Genomic DNA, 22,027 nt, shown 5'->3' on the forward strand with positions numbered 1-22,027 from the left:
GGCTCTCCCAGCCACGCCTACAGTCAATTTAGAGTCTAGATTAACCTGGTCCCCTCTTGATGTCTTTGGACTCACTCACTTATTCATTGTCTTCCGCTTATTCTTTACTAGTAAGGGTCGCAGGAAGCTGGAGTACCAGAGAGAACCCAGCAGGAACAGGGAGAACATGCAGACTCCAACCAGAAAGACCCCGTGCTCCAACCGGGGCTCCACCCACAACATTCTTGCTGGGAGGCCACAGGGACGACCACTGCTCCATCGTGCCACCTATCCTCATTTTTTCCTTTCAGGAGCAGCTGATGAGTACCTCCTTAGCTACTATCAACCAGGTCCAAAAAACATCATTTATATATAAAACAGTAATCCTATTTTTCTGTTATTGACCTGTTATGACAAATACAATGCTGTAACCTGAAATCTACAATATACAGAAAAACTACAAACACACACACATGAATCTCTAAATCCCCTTTCACACTGCACCAAAAATGTGTGTCAAAGCGGGTTTTTCAGTACTCTGAAAGGGTTGACTCGGCATTTCGACCCACGTCGACTGACTCACCATGCGACCCGAGTGTTTAGATGCTAGGCTCGGCTTGTCTGCAGTGTGAAAAAGGCAACCGGCATCGTCTCAGGTTTCACGCAACCTTCCTGATTTTGTCACTGTGCCGCCTGTCAGGCTTCACCTGTAGCTTCTTCGGCTCCCTTCCAGACAAGCCAAAAACTCCATCCTCCTTCGCAGCAGTGGCGCTCAGAAATTTTCCATCTGCGCCGTTTGTATGCTTTGCAAAAGAGACAGCATTGCAATGCACGCAACGACAACGCTAAGGTTTGACTCGGCGACGTCCATGTTGTCGTTTGTTTACCTCTCAGTGTTCCGGCGCACGTTTACATGTAATGATGACGTTGTCAGCGCCATTACGTATGAGTGAGAAAAACACAGGCACACAGCCTCACAGCGGGAGTTCAGACCCGGGTCTTCTGGAAGCTTGAATGAGCCCTGATGCCGAGCAAACAGGGGTACAAAAACCCTCGTTGACGTGCATTTTTCAGTGTGAAAAGGGTATATGACATTTTTGGGGGTTGGTTAAGTTTAGTTCTTCCTAATGGTCCATCCCATTTATATGGGCTCCTGTTGCCAAAATTTTGAGTAACTCAATGTCTGAGTTCTGCCAGTTGTGTGGTGAAGTCATGACATTTCGTTGTGAGGTGTCGATGCACTTACTGTCGATGGGGCTGCGTATTGGATACGACTTGGTGAAGTTGCTGACACAGCTGAGCAGCTGGGCACTGTGGCTCTGACAGTACTCTTTGACAGCACTGATCTGTGACACCGTGGGGGTGGAGTCAGTCCTGAAGATGGCCTGACAGTACTCCCTGCACGTAGTGTGACGTCCTGCATGGCTGCAGCACATGGAGCCCACTGGAAGAGCAAAACACAATCATTCAGTGACGTCTGTTCCTCCGGTTGTGTGTGTGTCCCAACTGCCTACAACAACATTGAACCTTTAATCTTGAAAGTGAGTAACAAAGATTCAAAGAGTTTTTATTGTCAGTCACTCTTAATCAAACATACAGAGGAATCAAAAACATGTTTCTTCCTTCCTATGGTACATATACATATAAAATATAAAAAGTATGAAAAGTAACTAAATATATAGAATTTACCAAAAATAGAATGAAATAAAATGCAATAGAATAAAGTAAAATAAGACAAATAACAAACAAGGTACAAAGTACAAAAGTGGCAGTAGTGGATAAAAGTGACAGTAGTGCAGCTGGGGGAGAGTGCTTGTATGCAGTGTAGTGTGCCTGTTGGAGTCCCAGGAAGGTAGTTGGTGGAGTTCAACTTCCTGACTGCCTGATGGAAAAAGCTGTTTAGCAGTCTTGAGGACCCCACCTGGAGGCTCCAGTACCTTCCCCCTGAGGGCAGGAGGCTGAGGAGGGAGTGTGAGGGGATGGAAGAGTCACCAGCTATCCTGATGGCTCTGCAGGTGAGGCGGGTCTGGAAAATGTCTGTGAGGGAGGGCAGAAGGGCACCGATGGCTGTATGCTTGCTGGCTGTATCCACTATGTGTTGCAGGGTCTTCCTGCAGGAAGCAGAGAGGCCTTCATACCACGCAGTGATGCAGCCAGTGAGGACGCTCTCAATGGTGCCCTGGTAGAAAAAGCATGTTTGGAGATGGAACATGTGCTCTCCTCAGTTTGCGGAGGAAGTGGATGTGTGTCTGAGCCTTCTTCACCAGTGATGCTGGTCCAGGAGAGGTCCTCAGAGATGTGCACCCTGAAGAACTTGAAGCTAGTCACCCTCTCCACAGCAGCACCATAATGGTCCGCAGGGGATGCCATGAGTGACCTCTCCTGAAGTCAACCACAATCATTTTGGTCTTCCTCGTATTGAGGAAGAAATTGCTGTCCTTGCACCACTGGCTGAGTAAGCTCATCTCCTTCCTACAGTTGGCCTCATCGTCATTAGTGATCATCTGCAAACTTGATGTGGTTGGTGCTGTGTGTTGATGCATAGTCATGGGTCAGAGGGGTGAAGAGCAGCACACCGAGCACACACCCTTGTGGGGCTCCAGTGTTCATTGTGGTGGTCCTGGAGGAGGTGCTACTGTACCGACCTGCACATGTTGTGGACTCCCTGTGGGGAAGTCTAGCACCCAGTTACAGAGGGGTGAATTTAGTCCTAGGTGGCCCAGGTTTTGTATTAGCTGCTGGGATGATTGTGTTGAATGCTGAACTGAAACCGAGGAACAGCATTCTTACGTAGGAGTTCTTGGAGTCCAGATGGGTGAGGGTTAGATGTAGAGCAATGGAGCCCATCCTCTCGTTCTCTCTCACTCTCTCTCTCACACACACACACACACACACACACACACTGCAGCCTACCCACTGAGACAAACTCATGGTTCATGCTTAACTACATCCATCTGAGGTATCAAAAAACAACCCATAGATAAGATATAGATAAATATAATGAACCCATATATCGATAAGAGAACCCAGTTTACCTCCTGAGCCTCAGCCAACTCTGTGTGTGTGTGTGTGTGTGTGTGTGTGTGTGTGTGTGTGTGTGTGTGTGTGTGTGTGTGTGTGTGTGACTGTGTGTGTGTGCACGGTGGGGAGCAGCTGTATCTTCTGTGCATGTTGTGTTTCAATAGACCACGTGACAGAACAAGCAAGGCCACACAGGAAGAATGCATTATGACAACTTACTCTCATTTTTGGTGATGCAGCTGTAGAGGGGCTTCTGGAACAAGAGCAGGAAACAACAAAGCTAATATTAGCATTCTCTGATATAATGTGCTGTTGATGTTCATGAATTATAATCATCAGCAGTTCCATCTGTAAGATCCAGTAGATGCTAATGGGAAGGATATATGAAAGGTTCACTGTCAGAAACATAATTGTAGCTGGGCATCACTCCATATATATTACTGTTTCCATATTTTTAGAGCCTGGAGAACAACTGATAGATATATACAGTATTAAACCTGCATTTAAATTAATTCAAGGGAGCTACACAATATTAAAGCAGCGAAGCAAATATGTTTGTCTCTAAAACTATCGACACTACTGAAACTAGAAGACAAGGGAACACAAAGCAAACTTACTCCTTGGAGGGAAGAGTTTTTCTTCTGTTACACTTCTCATATGTTTGACTCATCATTTAAAAGCTACAATGTGTGATGAGTTTAAAAAACTGTTTGCTCAAAAAGATAACCAACCAAAAACATTGACTTTCTGGGACAATGTTAGTAATTAATGCTAATTTTGTAAAGGTTGGGAAGGTCTCACCTACAACTTCATTCTTTATTTAAAAATAATACTGGTCATCACAGCCCCATTTGGAACGTTAGGTTTTTAGTCTGGACCTTTGCTGCTTCATACTCTGATTTATTCCTGTTTGATTTTGAAATGTACTTCTATGCATTTTTTGCACCTTGCTGTCCTCCTCCTAACAACAGCTGCATCCCAGCTCTCATGTTGTCTGTCTTGTGTCATTAGTTTCAGTCTTTTTCAGATGTCTGTCATTCAACCTTGTCAGTTTTGCTCCAGTCACTTAATTGTGCTGATTTTCTCAGTTAAATTAGTTCAGTCTGTTTAGCTGTTTCCTGTCAGTGATATTCCTGCACAATGGTACTCCTTGAGTTTTCATATAAAGGGAGCTGAACAGTTGTATAACAAGTACTTTCAACTAAAATGTTTCCATAAAAATTATGCCCCTTTCCCACTGTACACACCTGTGTCATAACCTGGATAAATGCCCTAATAAAAGCCACATTATGATGTTTTCATTGTGAGTAGATGAGGAGTTGCCTCTCTATTTCATTTTTTGCTGTTTTTTTTGTGATGTATCAGTTTAATGTCATTAAGGCAGAGAATGCACCCAACAGTAGAGAATGGGGTTATCAAACCAGCGCTGGGTTGCAGGCTCTTGGGGCTTTATAAAATCTTTGGCAGCTGTGGTAACAGTAGTATGGAGAACAGTGATGGTCTTTCTGATGTAATTTTAGCTCCAGTCTATTTTTCAAACTCAACACCAAATCAACAATGTCAGTGTCTATGGAGGAAGTGAATGGAAAATTTACTTTCAGATCTGGAGCTGCTCTGAAAATGGGTGGTCACTGTTGAACTCCATTGGAAGCAGTAGAAGTAGGCCACAAATCACCATGTTCACCTGGATTTTGTTTATGAATCACTGGTGATTGGAGATGATAAATACCCATATGTACTGATGGATCATTTGAAAAAACTTGAGTGCCTTGAAAGGCGCCTTATGAATAAAATGTAAAAAAAAAAAAAAAAACTTGGTGTGGGTGTGTGTTAGTGAGCTGTAGGGGTAGCACAAGAAATGTTAAGTTATTAGGAAAAGAAGGAGTAGCTGAATTTGGTCTTGGGCCTCTGTTATAGATACAAAGAAGCCTGACGTTCTTTGAGTTATCCACTGTGTACATCTTGGACTTACCTCAGTGACTTTTTTGCATACTTTAGTTAAGTCATTTTTGGATGATGCCTATGAGGGAAAAAGCATGAGGTCAAAGATGGGAAACTGCCATGAAAATTTCCCCACTGAGGGATGAATAAAGCTTTATCTTATCTTATCTTAAAACATTAACTGAATAGTAAACAGTGAATTCTATGTCATGATAACTCACCTGTCTGCATTCTCTGCGACACTCAGCTGAGATAGCCAGCTCACAGCAGCCCAGCCCCACCCAGCTGTCGGATTTTCTGGAGACTCCTGGGCACAAAAGTCAAGTACCAAATCATCAACTCCTTCCATACACATAGATTCCAGAAGTAAAGTTAGACATGTTAGCTTGCACAAATAGACAAACAACCGTTGGCTCTCCCAGCCACGCCTACAGTCAATTTAGAGTCTGGATTAACCTGATCCCCTCTTGATGTCTTTGGACTCACTCACTCACTCATTGTCTTCCGCTTATTCTTTACTAGTAAGGGTCGCGGGGGGGTGGAGCCTATCCCAGGGTCTACGGGCGAGAGGCGGGGTTCACCCTGGACAGGTCACCAGTCCATCACAGGGCCGGCACAGAGACCAACAACCATTCACACTCATATTCATTCCTATGGTCAATTTAGAGTGTCCAATTAGCCTAGTCCCCAATTGATGTCTTTGGACTGTGGGAGGAAATTTCAACAGTACAGTTGAAACAGTTTGGTGGGTGGACATTAGTGTCTGAGTTGATGGTATTCCCTCAAGGCTTGCAGTGATAATATTGGGACCGATGTAGGTTGGTATGATGTGGTGACTTTGGTTGGAAATGGTAACCCTGGTTACCAATAGAGGCACTGGATACAAGTGGTGACCCTGGTTATAGGGGGAGACCCTGGTTACCAGGGCTGGAGTTACCAGTGGTGACCCTGGTTACTGTATATGTAGTAACCCTGGTTATGACTGGTGACCCTGGTTATATGTGGTGACTCTGGTTGCCAGTAGGGGAAATACCAGTAGAGTGAATATTCTTCTATTCAAGCATGACTAGTTTATTAGTTCAGCCACATAGCTTGGTGACATCATGAAGGATGCATGACAGTTAAGACAGACACAAAATTTATTACCAAAGTAGAGCACTGTGGAGTACAATCCACTAGACACAGACTATCAGTGCTGTGTCATGCCTCCTTCTCTACAGTTCTACAATTTCATTTGCCATCTAGTGGCAGAAGAAGTGCCAGCTTTTTATCTTAATATAATATAACCACAACTGACCACAACCACTAATTCAACATCAACAATATCTTTCAACATTCAACATTGTCAGTGCTGAGTGTTCACAAAGGTCATGTTCACACCAAAAGGTCCATTTTCTGATTCAAACCAAAGCGAGGATGATACATTGTTGCAGTTTCTCAACGGTCCGCTTCTCGTTCACAAAGGCCAAACTCAAACGCTCCATGTGGCAGCAAAGCCATTCGGTGATTGCTTATACAGTTGAGACCACAAGTCCCTCGTAGTTTCTAGTTTCCACCATGGAGCTTCGTCTGCTCAGTCTCATGTTGGTGCTGGTCTGGACTGCGTATCAGCAGACTTCAACAGACCGCACGTATGAACGGCTGGGACGACTTCAGAGATTAAATGATGTATGAATACACGCACGTCTGCAGTTGGCGGTCGTATCACAGGAGACAACAGGCTGTAATGAGGGCCTCCCTCCATGTTTTTTCCTTCGCCATACGGGCGCGACCAGTGAGGTAAGAGGACACTAAAAAGCTCACCATCACATACATGTTACAGTCACAAGGTTCGCTAGTCATACTAACAGAATGTGACGTGTAAAACAGCGCACTTCCTGTGCTTGGTGTGGATGGGTTCACACCAGAAGTAAACCGCTCTAGAGTTCACTTGATAGCAGTCCCAGACCACCCCTACCAGGCAGACCCTGGGAACGGTTGACTGGTCCGCACCAGAGTTCCAGGCTAGCATTCACACCAACCAAAATGAACCACACCAAGGAGGTAAACGCTCCAGGGTTCAGTTCAACTGGACGAAACACGGCTGATGTGAACGTGACCTAAGAGCTGGTCTCAGACCTCCTGACTCGTTCTACTCTGAGGACAAAGAGGAAGGGGGTCAGGTTTGAGTGCCTTGGTGTTCCCTGAACAGTTGAGCCTTAAAATGTCTCTTGAAAGTAGAAAGGGGCTCTGTGGGTCATAAGGAGGTGGGAAGTTCATTCCACAATTTGGGACCAACAGAGGAGAAGAGTCAGGCTAGAGATTCAGAGCCACGCTGGGCTGGGAGTACCAGCCGTCTCTCACAGGCAGAGCGTAGCGGCGAGAGGGTGTGTAGACCAGGATGAGGGATTCTGGGTAGGCAGCAGCCATTCTTTTCACTGTTTTGTAGGGCAGAAGAAGAGCTTTGAATTTGATTCAAGCCGCCATTGGAAGCCAGTGAGGAGACATTAACAACAGCGTGACGTGCAGTTTTGGGTGAGTTAAAGACCAGACTGGCTACATCATCTGCAGAGGTTTAAACGTACACCAGGGAGGCTAGCTAGGAGAGAGCTGCAGTAGTTGATGCGTGAAATCAGGGCCTTGCACCAGAAGCTGTGTGGCTTGTTGTGCCAGGTCAGATCTGATCCTCCTGATGTTTTAGAGGGCGTATCGACAAGACCAAGCAATCAAGGCCACGTGTACCTTAAAGGTCAGCTGATTATCCATGGTGACACCCAGATATCTGGCAAAGTTAGTGGGCATGAGTTGATTTAAATAAAGCAGATCATTGATCTGTGGTTAAACGGAGGGACAAACAGGAAAGACAATTAATTTGTCCATGGAGGATGCCAGAGAGGAACAGAGTGTTTCTGTAAACTTGTTAACAGACAATCAAGAGAAATGTGTGTGGTCAGGCATGGTAGCGCACACATTTGTCTGACAGTTATGTTGCTCTGAGGGACTTCAGGTTACTGCAGAAGGAAACCATCTCTGTGGGTGCCTGCATTTACAGAAAGGTGGCAGAGGATTGTACAAAGGAATGGTCTAAAAGGTGTAGTGGGGTAACTGTCACATCTGCTTTGGAGCAGTTAAGAGTCAGTACCAAGTCAAGGACTTTGCCAGCTTTGTGAGTGGGAGGAGAAATTCGTTTGAGGTCAAAAGAGGAGGTGTGCCAGAAAGTAATTTGACTGTATCTTGTCAATGTACATGTTTATGTCTCCCATGACAATTGGGGGTTTGCCATCATCAGGGATGTCAGAGAGTAACATGTCCATTTCTGAGACAAAACTATCCATATTACCCCCTGGTGGGCAGTACACAACCAGATCATATGCTTTGATGGGTGCAGTCATTTTTAAAGCATGGTATTCAAGTGCTGTGTTGTTGCTCAGTTGACAGAGTTCTGTTTAAGTCCAACTGTCTGGAATTAACATGCCTGTACCACCTCCTTATTCAGCAGAGCGATGGCTTAGTGTAGGGGACACAGAGAGTGCAGCTGGTCTAGGTGTCTTTTCTAGGCAGATCCATATCTCAGTCAGGGTTAGGACCTGAATACATGAGAATTCATCAGTGAACTGATGAATTCTCTTTCATTGACTGCAGTTTCAGAGACCAAAGGTAATGGAGAGTGGGCAAGGACAACATTTCTGGAGTGCAAAAAGGTTTTGTCGATTTCTCTTTCTATGAATCATGCGTCTTGTTCTGTACCCATAAATCACTTAGATTTTTGTAAAGCATATGGTGCTTTAGACTGGTTGGATAATGAATAGACAGACAGTAGCAGCAGCCACTGTCCTTGCACAGGTAGACTCACAGGTCTGGACTGGACTGACGCTCCACTGCAGCTTGTGCAGCTATATACCTAATGGAGTCACAGCTGGTTCAAACTTAAGTGATTACGCCAGGCTGAACCGCCCCTGTCTAGTTTCACTTGGGCAATCAATAGAGGGTGGGGCCTGCGTCAGCTGACCTAACCTAATGTTAGCCTAACCACACTGATTATTACAGTTTGCCATCATACTGTCACATGGAGTCCATTTTCAATATTACATATGATAAATATAGGCTTCAGTCCAAGCACATGATCTCACCTGGAAGAGTAGAGTTGATGCACATCCACAGTTCATTCTAGAAAAAAAAGACATGAAAATGCAAGTAAGTGGAAAGGAATTTTTCCAAGAACACCATCAATCATTGTGAGACATCAGTGTCTCCCTCCATTTTGAGGAGGGAGACAACTTTGCATGGCCAGTACAATGAAAATATTCAATATAATGTCTCTGAAGGCCTGCTGGAGTTGTCATTCCTGCAGCCTAATTTCAGATAAGTGGTTGAAGATGGATGGATGGATGGATGGATGGATGGATGGATGGATGGATGGATGGACGGATGGATGATTTTATCGTATAACTTTGTAGTTAAAAGTGTCTTGAACTCCAGAGTATATATAGCAGGGATGGGCAACTGGCGGCCTGCGCCACACCCAAACTCGATACGGCCCTTAAATAATTTATTGAAAATTATAAAAATGTGTCCTCTGCGGCACTGAATCAGTTGTAATGACACACTTTGGGCACCAGATGCCGCCTCCCATATAGACGCTGCCTGCACCGGTCTTCTCCACCTGAAAGGAAGAGATGTTAAGCCATGGCCAAGAGCAGAGGAAATAGGAAACTCAATCGGGAAAACCATGCTTCGGGTTATATGGGAAGCAGAAAGTATGTTCACAGAATTTAAGGGCAAATCTATGTGCTTCGTCTGCTTAGAGACCCTATCTGCCATGAAAGATCTCAATTTAAGTCGCCACTATAACACGTTGCACAAAGCTAAATACTAGAAGTATACTGAAGCCACAAGGGCTGCTACAGTAGCAGACTTCAAATCTAAAGTACACACACAACAGTGACTTTTTTCTGGAGCCACAACCAGCAGCAACACAGCAGTCTACACTCAAGGAATCTTATGCCGTTGGGCTTGAGCTCGCTAAAGCAAAGAAGCTCCTTGTCAGATGGCAAAATTGTGAAGAGGTGTGCCATGGAAATGGCGAGAGCTTCTGGTGAGAATAACGTGGCTAAAAACTTTGATGTGGTCTCCTTGTCTCGTCGCACAGTGACTCGCAGAATTTTTGACATTCACACTCATGTTGAGGGGAAGCTGAAACAAGTTGTGCAGGACTGCAAATACTTTCTCCCTGGCCTTGGATGAAAGTACAGATGTGACGGATGTCAGCCAGCTGCTGATTTTTACAAGAACTGTCGACAGTTCGTTTGAAGTGCACGAGGAGTTATTGAAGATGATATCTTTGCATGACACCACCAAGGTCACGACATATTCAACGCCGTCAAGGTCATTGCAGACGAATATGGCGGCTTGGACAAGTTGACAGCTGTTGTAACGGATGGATCGCCTGCGATGCGGGGAAGACGCAATGGTCTTGCAGGGCTCCTCCAACAGAGCGGAGTGAACTGCCTTAGACTGCACTGTATCATACATCAGGTGAGTGAGTATAGGTTTTGGAATTTTAAGAGTGTTAGAAAATATGTAGACACATTTATGTTTTATTATCACGAAGTTCTAGCCTGATGTAGAACTGTATGGTAGTGTTGTGACCTTTATACAGACCAAAGAAATGAAGTGTGAGCAGGATGTACCAGGCTGTGCTTACACTCCTGAGATAAGAAGAGTTTGGGAAAGGCCTTGGACACGTGAGGAGCCAGCATCCCTACGCCCCCCCTGCAACTGTCCTTGACAGAAGAAGGAAGAACAAGGCGTGATGGGAAGCCACTGAGAGGAGGAACTTTGCATATAAATGTTTGGAAGACACTGAGACTGTTCAATGCAGATGTAGAACTTTGCCTGGACTCCTTGCTGCAAGTAAAACTTTGAATTGAGATCTCCGTCTCTGAGAATTTTATCTAATGTGTTGGGTAATTTTGTGGTACAAACTTGCGCTGAAAATACTGTCTTTATCCTACAGAAATAACTTCCTGACAAAGAGACATGCAGGACAAAATATAGGTTATTTGAACGCATATTTAATTTATCTACAGGAGGCCCTCTGTGCCAAGACACTCAACTTTAGCCAGGTTATGGATTTGGTGACTAAAGTAACAAATCTCATCCAAGGTGGAAACAGATCCCTCAGTCACAGGAGATTCATGGCCTTTTTGGAGGAAGTGAAGGGAAGTGTCTGGAGCGGGTTTTTTTGCACTGCACTCTGAAATCCCAGTGTTTTTGGAGGACAGCGTTCGTGGTGATGTAAGGACTTACCTCAAGAAACTCAAAGACACTGTGTTTCTATGTGACTTGGCTTTACTTCCTGACACTGCTTCACATCTGAACAACCTGAACACAAAGTTGCAGGGGCGAGACCAAACTGTGTGTGACCTGTATGCACACATGACCGCATTTCAGTGCAAACTAGACCTGTTCAAAGAGGGATTATCATCCCAACCTCTGATTTTGACAGACTTTCCCACTAGTGAGGAGATGCAAAAAAATTTGATTCAATGTGAAAAGTTACTTCACAAATACACGGCTGATATCAAGAGACTGCGGGAGCAGTTTAAGCATTTTTTCCTAAATTTTCACACGTCGCAGCCTCAAATAACGCTCTTCGTGGACCCCCTCTCCGCAGCTGTCAGTGAGCAACCTCCAGAGTTGCAGCTGGAACCTGCAACCAGATCCGTTTTTTCAAACGAGGCACACTGAGAAGGGAATTTCCTTTTGGAGTCTGCTTCCACAGTCCTGTTGTCCACACCTCAGAGAGTTTGCACTCAGTGACCAGTACGTTTGGGAGCAGGAATATTTGTGAGAGCAGTTTTTCAACAATGAAGCACATCAAGTCAAAAGAGAGAAACAGGCTCATGGAGACGCATTTTTCATCTTGTGCAGATTGGATGCACAAAGACTGACTTTGATATCCAGGCAATTGTGCACCAGCAGGCAAAGCCACAAGTTTCTCATTAAAAGAGAACTACAGTAGGCCTACTACTAATAGTGGTGCGGGTATTCAGGGAAAATATTAAAATGAAAAAAAAATGTGTAGTGTAAAAATGCACTAAATAAGTTCTTGCAATTTATGTTGGTCTGCTGTAGTAGTTGTGATGATGTGTGAAATATAGCCTTCAAACTTTTCTGTGACAAACTTCTGATGTGAGACTTATTTTTGTTCACCATTAGGCCATCGGCACGCATGTGTGTGTGTGTCACTGTGCTTGTGTGTGATCAGATTGTGTGCGTGTGTGTGCGTGCAAGCATGTGAGTGTGTGTGAGTATTGTGTGGGTGTGTGCATGTGTATGTGTGCATGTGTCTTTGTGTGTGTGCGTGTGTATGTGTGTGCGTGCGTGCGTGTGTGTGTGTGTGTGGTTGCGTGTGTAACTCCACTTTGGTGGTCACCCTGCATCTAGTACTCAGACAGACCAACATTCAATCCACACCAGTGTTTCATCAACACCACATTGTTCGAACTGGATGGATGGATGGATGAGGGCTGTGTCAGTGCTGTGGCATGACCCCAAACCTCCAGCATCTTAGTGTCTTAGTTTGTATGCTCGTCTGATGAGAACAAACCCATCAACTTATGTGTTGAGGTTACAGTGTCTGTTGCTCAGGCGCATCTATAAAAATGCAGCATACAGGCCAGAGGGTCAGCCAGGGGTACGTAGGAGAGGCTTCGGAGTGCGTTGGATGAGTGACCCGTTCACTGGTTATCTCCATCTGATTGTCAGGTGACCAGCTTCACTTCATTCATGTACAGCTGATGTGCAGTGTTGAGCGACTGGACCTAATGGTCATGTGTGGACTCACCATAGACTCTGGACAGTAGCTGGGTAACCTCTGCAGAAGATGCTTCAGACGCGACTCACTCTTTATGGTGGCGAGCTGAGGAATGGGCACAACACAGTCAGCACCAGACAGTCCTAATGGATCTATTTGTCAGAATAAATGTAAGATGGTGAAACAGCTGTTTCTAAACTGTCCTGTTTGATCCAATGTGCTTCACCTGTGAGCGTTCCAAGCCTCAGTGTGGAAATATTTTGGCTCCAGCTGAAAATATACTTCATGATAATTTCCCGTTTAAATGGTGGCTTTATAATAGTATCAAAACTCATGTTGGCTAAAAGTCAGGTCCACAAACAACTGTGAGAGCAACCACTGCAATGTATGTGGGGCTCTCAGCCAGCACTCATTAGCAGTCCTGGATCCTGATTATCAGGGTTCGGGGCTCAGGTGCATGGATTGCATTTTTTTTGTTAATGAGACCTGCTGATTCTGATTGTCTAAGAACTCTACTTGACAGAACAGATTCCTCTTAGTTCCCCTAAACTGCACTCCTACCTGGATCTGTTCTGACTGAAGTAACCCTAACAAATCAATCAATCAAGTGTCCTCTGCTGGCAGAGGAGCAGTGAACGCCTCCTGCCGTGAGTCTCTGAGGCTGATGAGCAGGAGCAGCTGAGTGCAGCGGCAGGAGGCAGGAGAGGCTGCAGGCTGGTTCTGGGCTCTGAGCTCTGCCTTCTAGCATTAGCCCTTTACCTTTTGCTAGCTTCCTCCAGTTGGGCTGATGGAGGTTGGAGGACTGATTGGGTTGTTGGTCATTCTGGCTCTCTGCCGTTTTATTGGTCTTACATTGTGGTTACAGCCAGTAACTGATAATGTCAGTCATGCTGAAAACCAGCTGATTCTCGTGCCTCCATCCCTACTAAAAACTGACTACAGTGTAGGGAATTTTTGATGACTAAAAATGGACTAGAAGTACTTCCAACTGACATCGACTAAAAACAATCATCACAAGAAAGATTAAGATTTGACTGAAACTAGTGGGCATTTTCATCTCAATACTAAGACTAAATTAAAAATAGCCTCTAAATTAATAGGTAAGGTATTGACTTTCTGAGTGGGCTGGAAAGATGTTTTCATTATGTTTCCAAGACTGTTATGTGCCTTTATGGAGGGTTTAATTTCAGGTCTTGATGCATTTAACAAGGGACCAATTTTCATATCAAAGCAATGGAACCCCAAAAGGTTGTTGTGCAAGTCTGACTGTTATTATTCTTTTTAAGTTATATTACATTGTTAGTGAGGGTTACTTTATCATACCATTATGATTTTTTTTAATTCATATTAACAACAGAAACAAAAAACAAAAAGCGTTACTGCTTACAAACTGGATTAAAACAGAAATGATTCACCAGTGGAAGCAACTCTTCGAGTGCCACTCCAACATCTACGCTCGGTTAGGTTTATTCACATTCAGCAAACTGCCTGCAGCCCACTTTTAGCACCAACTTTTGAGTCACAGGTGGGAAACAGATACAGCACAATGTGAGTCAGTGGCTAGTAGTACTAGTACACCACCCAGATCCTGACTGCTGCTGCTGCTGCTGCTGGAGGAGGCTACAGACCTGCAGAGCCTCAGGCTGACACCTCCTACCACTAGTAGTACTGGCACTAGTAGTATTACCACTAGTAGTACTGGTACTAGTAGTACTACCACTAGTAGTACTACCACTAGTAGTTCTGGTACTAGTAGTACTACTTTAATGCTCATATCATGCTGAAGTTGATGCTCCAGTAGTGGTCGGTGTTATTATTGGGAGATAGTTTATTGTTGTTGTTCGTCTTAACTCTCCCGTCCTCCGTCCCTCTGTCCTTCTCTCCACTCGTCTTTCTCCTCCCATCTTGTTCATGTCCTGGTCTGTCTGTCATTTTCTCTCCCTCCCTTTTCTCTCTGTCTGTCTCTCTCTCACTGCTCCTCACTTTTCTGTCTGTCTTCTCCATCTTTGTTCTGTCCCTTTCATCCATCTCTCCCTCCTTTCTCTCTCTTTTTGTCTCTGTCCATTACTTTTCTGTCTGTCTATTCTCTGTATTTGTCTCTGTCCCTGTCCTCTATCTCTCACTCCCTCTTTTCCTTGTCTCTATCCCTCTCTTTTCTGTCTCTTCTCCATTTTTGTCTCTGTCCCTGTCCCCATCTCTTTCTCTGTCCCTTTCTTTTCTGCCTCTGTCTGTTCCTGTCCTCTGTCTCACTCTCCCTCTTTTCTCTCTCTCTCAATCCCTCTCTTTCTTCTGTCTCTGTCTCATCTCCTGATCCTGGATCTGCTCCACCTTCCTTCTGGTAAAGGAAGGTTTTCATTTCTGCTGTTTCAGATGTGCTGGTTCATAGAAGGAGGGAGGTTCTCCACCTGCTCTACTAGGAGGGAGGTTCTCCACCTGCTCTACTAGGAGGGAGGTTCCACGCCTGCTCTACTAGGAGGGAGGTTCTACGCCTGCTCTACTAGGAGGGAGGTTCTACACCCGCTCTACTTGGAGGGAGGTTCTACACCTGCTCTACTAGGAGGGAGGTTCTCCACCTGCTCTACTAGGAGGTAGGTTCTCCACCTGCTCTACTCAAAGGGAGGTTCTACTCCTGCTCTAGGAGGCTTAATGAGGCTTAATGAGTTTGTGTGTTCATACCTGGTTGCAAGCTTCTTTGCAGGAAGAGTACTCGGCAGCATGGTGGCAGCAGGAGGGATCTGCAGACATAAATGCATTGTCTTAGTGTTCCTGGTTCATGTGCGATGGTAAGGGAGGTCAGAGTTCGTCCCAAACTGAGCTCAACATTAGAGAAAATCATTTTGCTGATATAGCTTTTGCTAAAACTGTTGAAAAAATTTTGCAAATAGAAACTTTAACGAAATGTATTGTTGTCCAAAAATGTAAAACATATTAGACACATGCAGCAACAACCACCTGAAAGGTCCCAAGACCAGATTGCTCATACGAAGCCTGGACAGTTGCTGGCATCATCACCTTCCTACTTGAATATCACTATATTATACAGTACTACAGCAACAAAGTTCAATCATTGTGTTGTGTCTATAAATGAGGTCTTCTTCCCCTTTTTCTTCTTCTTTTGTGAAGAAAGAAGTAACATAAAAGACTAGATCAGATGATTAGTTTTATATTTTATCATCACTCCCACAGGACTGCAGCAGGATCTTAATAAGCGCTGTGATAACGTCAAATGCTGTTCTTCCTTCAGTCTCAGTCAAACACACGGAGCCTGATATTCTTTCAATTTAGTCCATCATGTTCACATCAGAAAATAAAAAACCTAACACTGGGCTGTGTTCATTTCAATGAATATTTTGACCTTAAGAACCATAATAGCAAGGCCTGAACTTTCACATTCACCAGCATTGCTCCAAGATGTAAAACCTCAAGATGCACATGAAGGGATGACTTCATTCATTCACACAGGGAGGAATCTGTATGACCAACACAGCTCCTTCCAGAGCTCGTAATATTGAGGTTGGGTGCGTTTCAAGTGGTGCCTCCACAGGTAGCTCTGCCAAAGCTGCATCCAGGCAAGACAGAATAAGTTCCCTGTTCCACTTTCATGTCACCCATGTAAATAATGTCTGCCTGTGTCCTCACTCAGCAGGGGCAAGGGGGCAGCTGCCAAGGTTGGGGGCTGCTGCCGGGGCGTGTCCAGACCACAGCCAGGACAAGCTTCCAGTAAGTCCCTTGGCTCTTGTTGCATCCACCTCCTCAGTATGGACCTGAACACTTTCACACCATGATGACACATACAGCCTGCCAGACACACCTGCTGCAGCATCAACCTCTACAAAACTTCTGAATTAATTCCTATTTTTGAAAAACACATCACACAGTCAAGGGGTGGCATGGCTCAGAGGTAGAGTGGCCATTTGCAACTGAAGGGTCGCTTGTTCGATCCTCAATTCCTGGATGGATGGATGGATAGGGCGCACAGTATATCACATGGTGACATAATGTCACGAACCAGCTGTATCTAGAAGGGGCTTAGCCCTCAGGCCGCATTCATAAACTGTCTACACGCCATAGTTTTTCTTAAACCCTAAGAGAACTGGCTTTGCTTCCTGCCTGGAAGACAACATTGATGGATCAAAGTCCCCCTGCTGACCAGACTACGCTGACATCATCCCTGGGCTTCAGCGGTCTGATACTCCGGTGTTATATTCATGGTACAGAATATTTCATCACAGGAGCCTGACGACAGTAATGTCAGTGGTAAATGGACTCAATTTTATAGAGCGCTTTTCTACCTTAGCGACACTCCAAGCTCTTTACACTGTCGTCTCATTCACCCGTTCACACTCACCCTCACACGCTGATGGTGGAGCTGCCATGCAAGGCACCAACCTGCTCATCAGGAGCAATTATGGGTTCAGTATCTTGCTCAAGGACACTTTGACATGGTCACTGGGGGTCAAGGATCGAACCAGCGACCCTCTGGTTGCTAGACGGCCACTCTACCCCTGAGCCATGCCACCCATGCCGACAGTGACACGACAGTGTCAGGCTCCATCTACACATCGTAGCACCCGCTCTAATGACAAGTTTGGTTTAGCACGCAGCAGCGAGCGGCAGGAGAGAGACAAGCGGTGCATCCGGGTTCTAATGCTCTCATCGCACTGCGGCATTGCTGACAGGTTGACTCAGATGTACGCAGAGTCCTTCATGTTCAGTGAGATTTGATGAAAAATGCATTTTCAAGGGTTTTTCTCCTCCTCTGAGCCAGAAATCTTTATTGCAGTGGCACTTAAACACCAAACTTTCATATACAGATTCTGAAGATTTAAGAGCAGTTTTGACTAATTATAATCAGGATCCTGATTTATAGAACTTTTTATTTATAAATATGAGTAGAAAATGATTTTTCAACAGCAGCTGAAAGTATTATAAGTATAAGAAGTAATGTTAGGCCGCCAAAAGGAGAAAACCAGAGCCAGCTTGTTGTGGCTTTCCTTCGTTGTTTAAAGCCACGTGAGAGGATGAAAGGCAGGGATTCTTACAGGAATGAATGACGAGATGTATCCGTTTCAAAACAAAAAAAATTGACTGAAGGAAAAATCTATTTATATCCATCACTTTTACTTCGTAGAAAAACTATGTGCTCCCTATCACCGCTCTCATCCAAACTGAGACCGGAATTACCGTAATCTCATTCTAACTGCACTATAGATATACAACACATAGATCTGAAATACAAACTTAAAAATAATGAAATAAAATCTACATTTCAAACTCATTTGCATCTATAAATTATGGCTCCTACACAGCTGATAATGCACCAACAGTACTAAGCCCCCCACACACACACACGCTGACACATTCCTCTTCATGTGTGTGTGTGTGTGTGTGTGTAACCCTCTAGCCTTAACAAACACGTCCTGACCATTTAGTTGTCCTGCAGTTGCAGTGCCATGCTGACCCTGACCCACACTGTAAACCCGAAAGTCCTTTCCAAGCAAATAATTTGAGTCCATACCACTTTAATAAATTAGTTTTGATAAGTTTTGGTGCATTACTTAAATAATATGAGTGTAAAAGTAGGATATGAGACAGTTAATGAGTGTACTCATTACCACAGTGGTGGCCTGCTGTGATTGGCTGATGAATTGATTGGCTGATCAAGTCAAGTCTCTCTCCGTTGGAGGCTACTGACAACTTTGCGCCATTTTCTTTCACAAGGAGAAGAGAAATTTGCTCACTCGACACATTTTCGGTCTGCATTTTTCTGTTTTTTTTTTACAAATTTGTGGTCCAGTAAAAAGGATGCCATTTCCTGTGAGAATGAGGTAAGCTATTTTTCTTTAACTATCATTGGAAATGGCCAAACTTCTCTTGTTTGAAACATGTACATTTGAGTGTGCATAAATTTGAGCTTGACTTATTTGCTGATTCCAGTTTTCCAGAGTAGTTCTCTACATGTGTTTCCAATATAGATTTCTATATGAAATGTAGAATTAGAACTATTGCAATTCAGTTGTAGCATTTTTGTTGATAGCCACATTAAAATGCATTGGAAATGCAAGTTCTGTGCAGCCATCTTTGAGAAGAGAGCACAACTTTTTAAACACTATCGTCTAAAACCTGACATTAGCCAGATGGTCCCGCGATGGCCAGTGCTTTTTACTGAAAGCCAGGTTTGTGATAGTGTCCGTTAATTCTATTTTTATTTGTGTTGTCCATCTTGAACATCAAAATTGAATTTCATATTTTTCAGGTTTACTTGGGGTTTAACCGGATTGTTGGAAGAAATCTTAAAGAAGAATTCTTCCTTGTCCTTGATGGTCTGTGCCCAAGCCTGATGGATCTCTTCAAGAGAAAGACAGGTCGGATTGGCAAGCAGTTAACTGACCTGCTGCAACAGACAACGGTGGGTTGATAGTTATGTTTTCTTGAAATTATATGAATGGTTAGTTCATTCATATTACAGAATATGATTTTTTTTCTACATTTAAATGTGTGATATCTCTTTGCAGAGCACTGAGCCAACAGCTGTTCGATGCCTTGTCCTGAGGGGACTGCCAATCATTCTTGGGGACGATGCCTCTTTGTTCTGTAAGAGCAGTTTGGTGAGGAACGTTTTACGATCAGTGTTTGAATCAGTTTTGTCATTCTGTGTTCTCTTCATATAGATGTTTCATTCTACCACAGTTTATTTAACTTTAAAATGTATTTTCAATATTAGCCAGAACAAATTAGTTTTATTTATTAGGGTTAAAAAGTCTGTTATGTTGATTAAATTTTAATCTGAAAATGATGCCAAATTAATTGTACAGTGCAGAGTCCTTTAAAAAATGTGTTGTTTACACAACACCTATCTAGAACTGACATAAAACACAATGAATTATAATTTGACTTGACTTTATTGTCCCAGGAGGGAAATTTGTTCTCACTGCTGTACATGCTGTATAACTAAACAAACCAGTAATAAAATATGAAATGTGAATTAACATATTACTGACAGTGAAAGACAAAAAAAGAAGAAACACACATGAAGACAGAGTCCCAGCACACATTAACAGGGTCTACACGGTGGCTTCTGTCCATACGGGCTTTGTTATGTGGGCTATTATAGAGGCCACACAGCTGATTGTATGCAATAATTTGCTGCTAACCTCAATATTTTCTTTTTGTCTTGTTGTTCACACTGTAGGATCTTGAGTCTGTGGACATACCAATGGGAATCATCTGCTTTGAGGACAACACAGCTTCAAGCCCAGCATCATCTCAGCTGAACCCATCAAGACTGGGCATCATCATAGAAGGCAGCCTTGTCATGGAAACACTCACCAGCCTACCTCAAGCATTGTGTCTCATGTTTGGCTTTACCTACGTGCTCCATCTGCAGTACCCAAATTGCCTGAAGAACACTTTCACCTTCATTCAGCAGGTTAATGCTGAACCTGGATCAAGGCGCCCTACCTCCAAAGCTTCAAAAGACTGAAAAATGACATTGCAGTGTGAGATACATTTGTGCTGATGACACAATTCCTTTAAGTCCATGTCTGGATTGTTGCACAGCCTGGAGTACATTATCTTTCAGTTGTTCAGTTGTCATTTTGTTTATTATTGTTTTTGTACTAGATGTGTCTATTACTTTTTTGACATTATTCCAAAGAAGGCACATTTGACAATGTTTCTGGGTTTTTTTTGTTGTCTTTTTGTAAAACCTCTGGTCCTCACAGGATAGTTGTTAATGCCTACTTCGTTTGGTGGCTCACAAAGAACAGTTTTTCTTTTTGCACTGACTGAACATGTTGCCACATTCTTTCTGTCTGTCTGTCTGTCTGTGTGTGTCTTTATCCTTGTATTTGTAGCTAAAGACAAATGTATAGCACAATTCTTTATTTCCATGGATGGATTGGTTCAATATTACATTGCACTGAGCAAATATTCTTGAGGGAAGTTATTTTGTATGTGATTATCCTTTTACTTGATGTATAAATGGACACAATTTAGAAAGTTGCAGTTTCTATTGCCAACTCTGGTTCTCACTGGATATTGCTGCTGTTGGGTTTGTCCTAAACTTAAAAACTTTTCATAGAATGAAAAAAAACGTATATTTGCAAAGAAATGTTTACCTTATTTCCTGGATAGTAAAATATATTGTTTTTCAATAAAGTGAATGGAAAGTACTGCACTGTGTGGTCATTGGAATTTTCCAAATATTTTAATTTTAAGGCATTCAAATTTTCTTAATTAACTAGGATTTCAAGTTCATTGCACTCACATTACTGAGTTCTGACTACTGTACTTTTAAGTAGACTCCACAGTGTTTTTCTATTGTTGATTACTTAAACCAATTAAGTATACATGACTATACCCTCGTCTTTCCAAGATCACTTCATTGGTTCAGTAGGGAGACAACTGAGCTCCAGGTCTTAGCGTCCTGCAGGGATGTGTGACTCTTGATTATCCATCCATCGTCATCTTCCGCTTATTCCTACACATTAAGGGTCGCGGGGGGTGGAGCCTATCCCAGCATCTATGAGCGAGAGGCGGGGTCCCACCCTGGACAGGTCGCCAGTCCATCACAGGGCCAACACACAGAGACGAACAACCATTCACACTCACATTCATACCTTCGGTCAATTTAGAGAATCAATCAGCCTCGTCCCCTCTTGATGTCTTTGGATGGTGGGAAGAAGCTGGAGTACCAGAGAGAACCCACGCAGACACTGGGAGAACATGGAGACTCACACAGAAAGATCCCGTGCCCGAGCCGGGACTCGAACATGGAACCTTCTTGCTGTGAGGCCACAGTGCTGACCACTGCACCACCGTGCAGCCCGACTCTTGATTATTAATCAACTAATTGTTGAATAAAAACAAACAAAATAAAATGGTAAAGTTCCAGTTACTCCTGGGAGCAAAGATGCTCCTGAGGGTGCCAGTGTACATTCGAAGCTCGATGATGGAGAAACGGTTTTGATATCAACACATTCTGGCTTTAATGAGCTCCTCTATGAAGAATGAATGATGTGTAAAAAAAAAACAAAAAAAAGACATTAAATTATTCAAATTATTTACCTAACCCTACCCAAGCCAACTAAGGGGATGGGGGGCCTGAAGGGGTCATAGGTGGGATGGGGAGGCATAGGTGTGTGGGGTCATAGGCAGGTTGGGGGGCTGGGGTGGTCATATGTGGGAGGGGTCATAGATGGGGGTCATATATGGACTGGGGGGGTCATAAATGGTTGGGGTCATGGTTGGGGATCATAGGTGTTTGGGATTATAGTTCGGTGGGTG

The 22,027-nt window shown here is 43.8% G+C and overlaps 1 protein-coding gene across 2 annotated transcripts in view; it reads right to left on the minus strand.

The window, feature by feature from the left end:
• Positions 1 to 22,027, minus strand: part of reck (reversion-inducing-cysteine-rich protein with kazal motifs) — a 115,435-nt gene that overhangs the window by 60,668 nt on the left and 32,740 nt on the right. For both annotated transcript variants that reach the window (XM_086191828.1, XM_086191827.1), the window contains exons 2-8: positions 15,416 to 15,474; positions 12,770 to 12,844; positions 9,051 to 9,087; positions 5,163 to 5,248; positions 4,973 to 5,020; positions 3,220 to 3,253; positions 1,226 to 1,423 (exon numbers count right to left, since the gene is read on the minus strand). In XM_086191828.1, the coding sequence (XP_086047954.1) occupies positions 1,226 to 1,423; positions 3,220 to 3,253; positions 4,973 to 5,020; positions 5,163 to 5,248; positions 9,051 to 9,087; positions 12,770 to 12,844; positions 15,416 to 15,474 (537 nt within the window). The remainder of the gene's footprint in view (positions 1 to 1,225; positions 1,424 to 3,219; positions 3,254 to 4,972; positions 5,021 to 5,162; positions 5,249 to 9,050; positions 9,088 to 12,769; positions 12,845 to 15,415; positions 15,475 to 22,027) is intronic.

Source organism: Aulostomus chinensis, chromosome 21 (genome assembly GCF_037954235.1).
Source record: "Aulostomus chinensis isolate RoL2024-O1b breed Wild chromosome 21, RoL_Achi_v1.0, whole genome shotgun sequence".
Classification (NCBI taxonomy): Eukaryota; Metazoa; Chordata; class Actinopteri; order Syngnathiformes; family Aulostomidae; genus Aulostomus; species Aulostomus chinensis.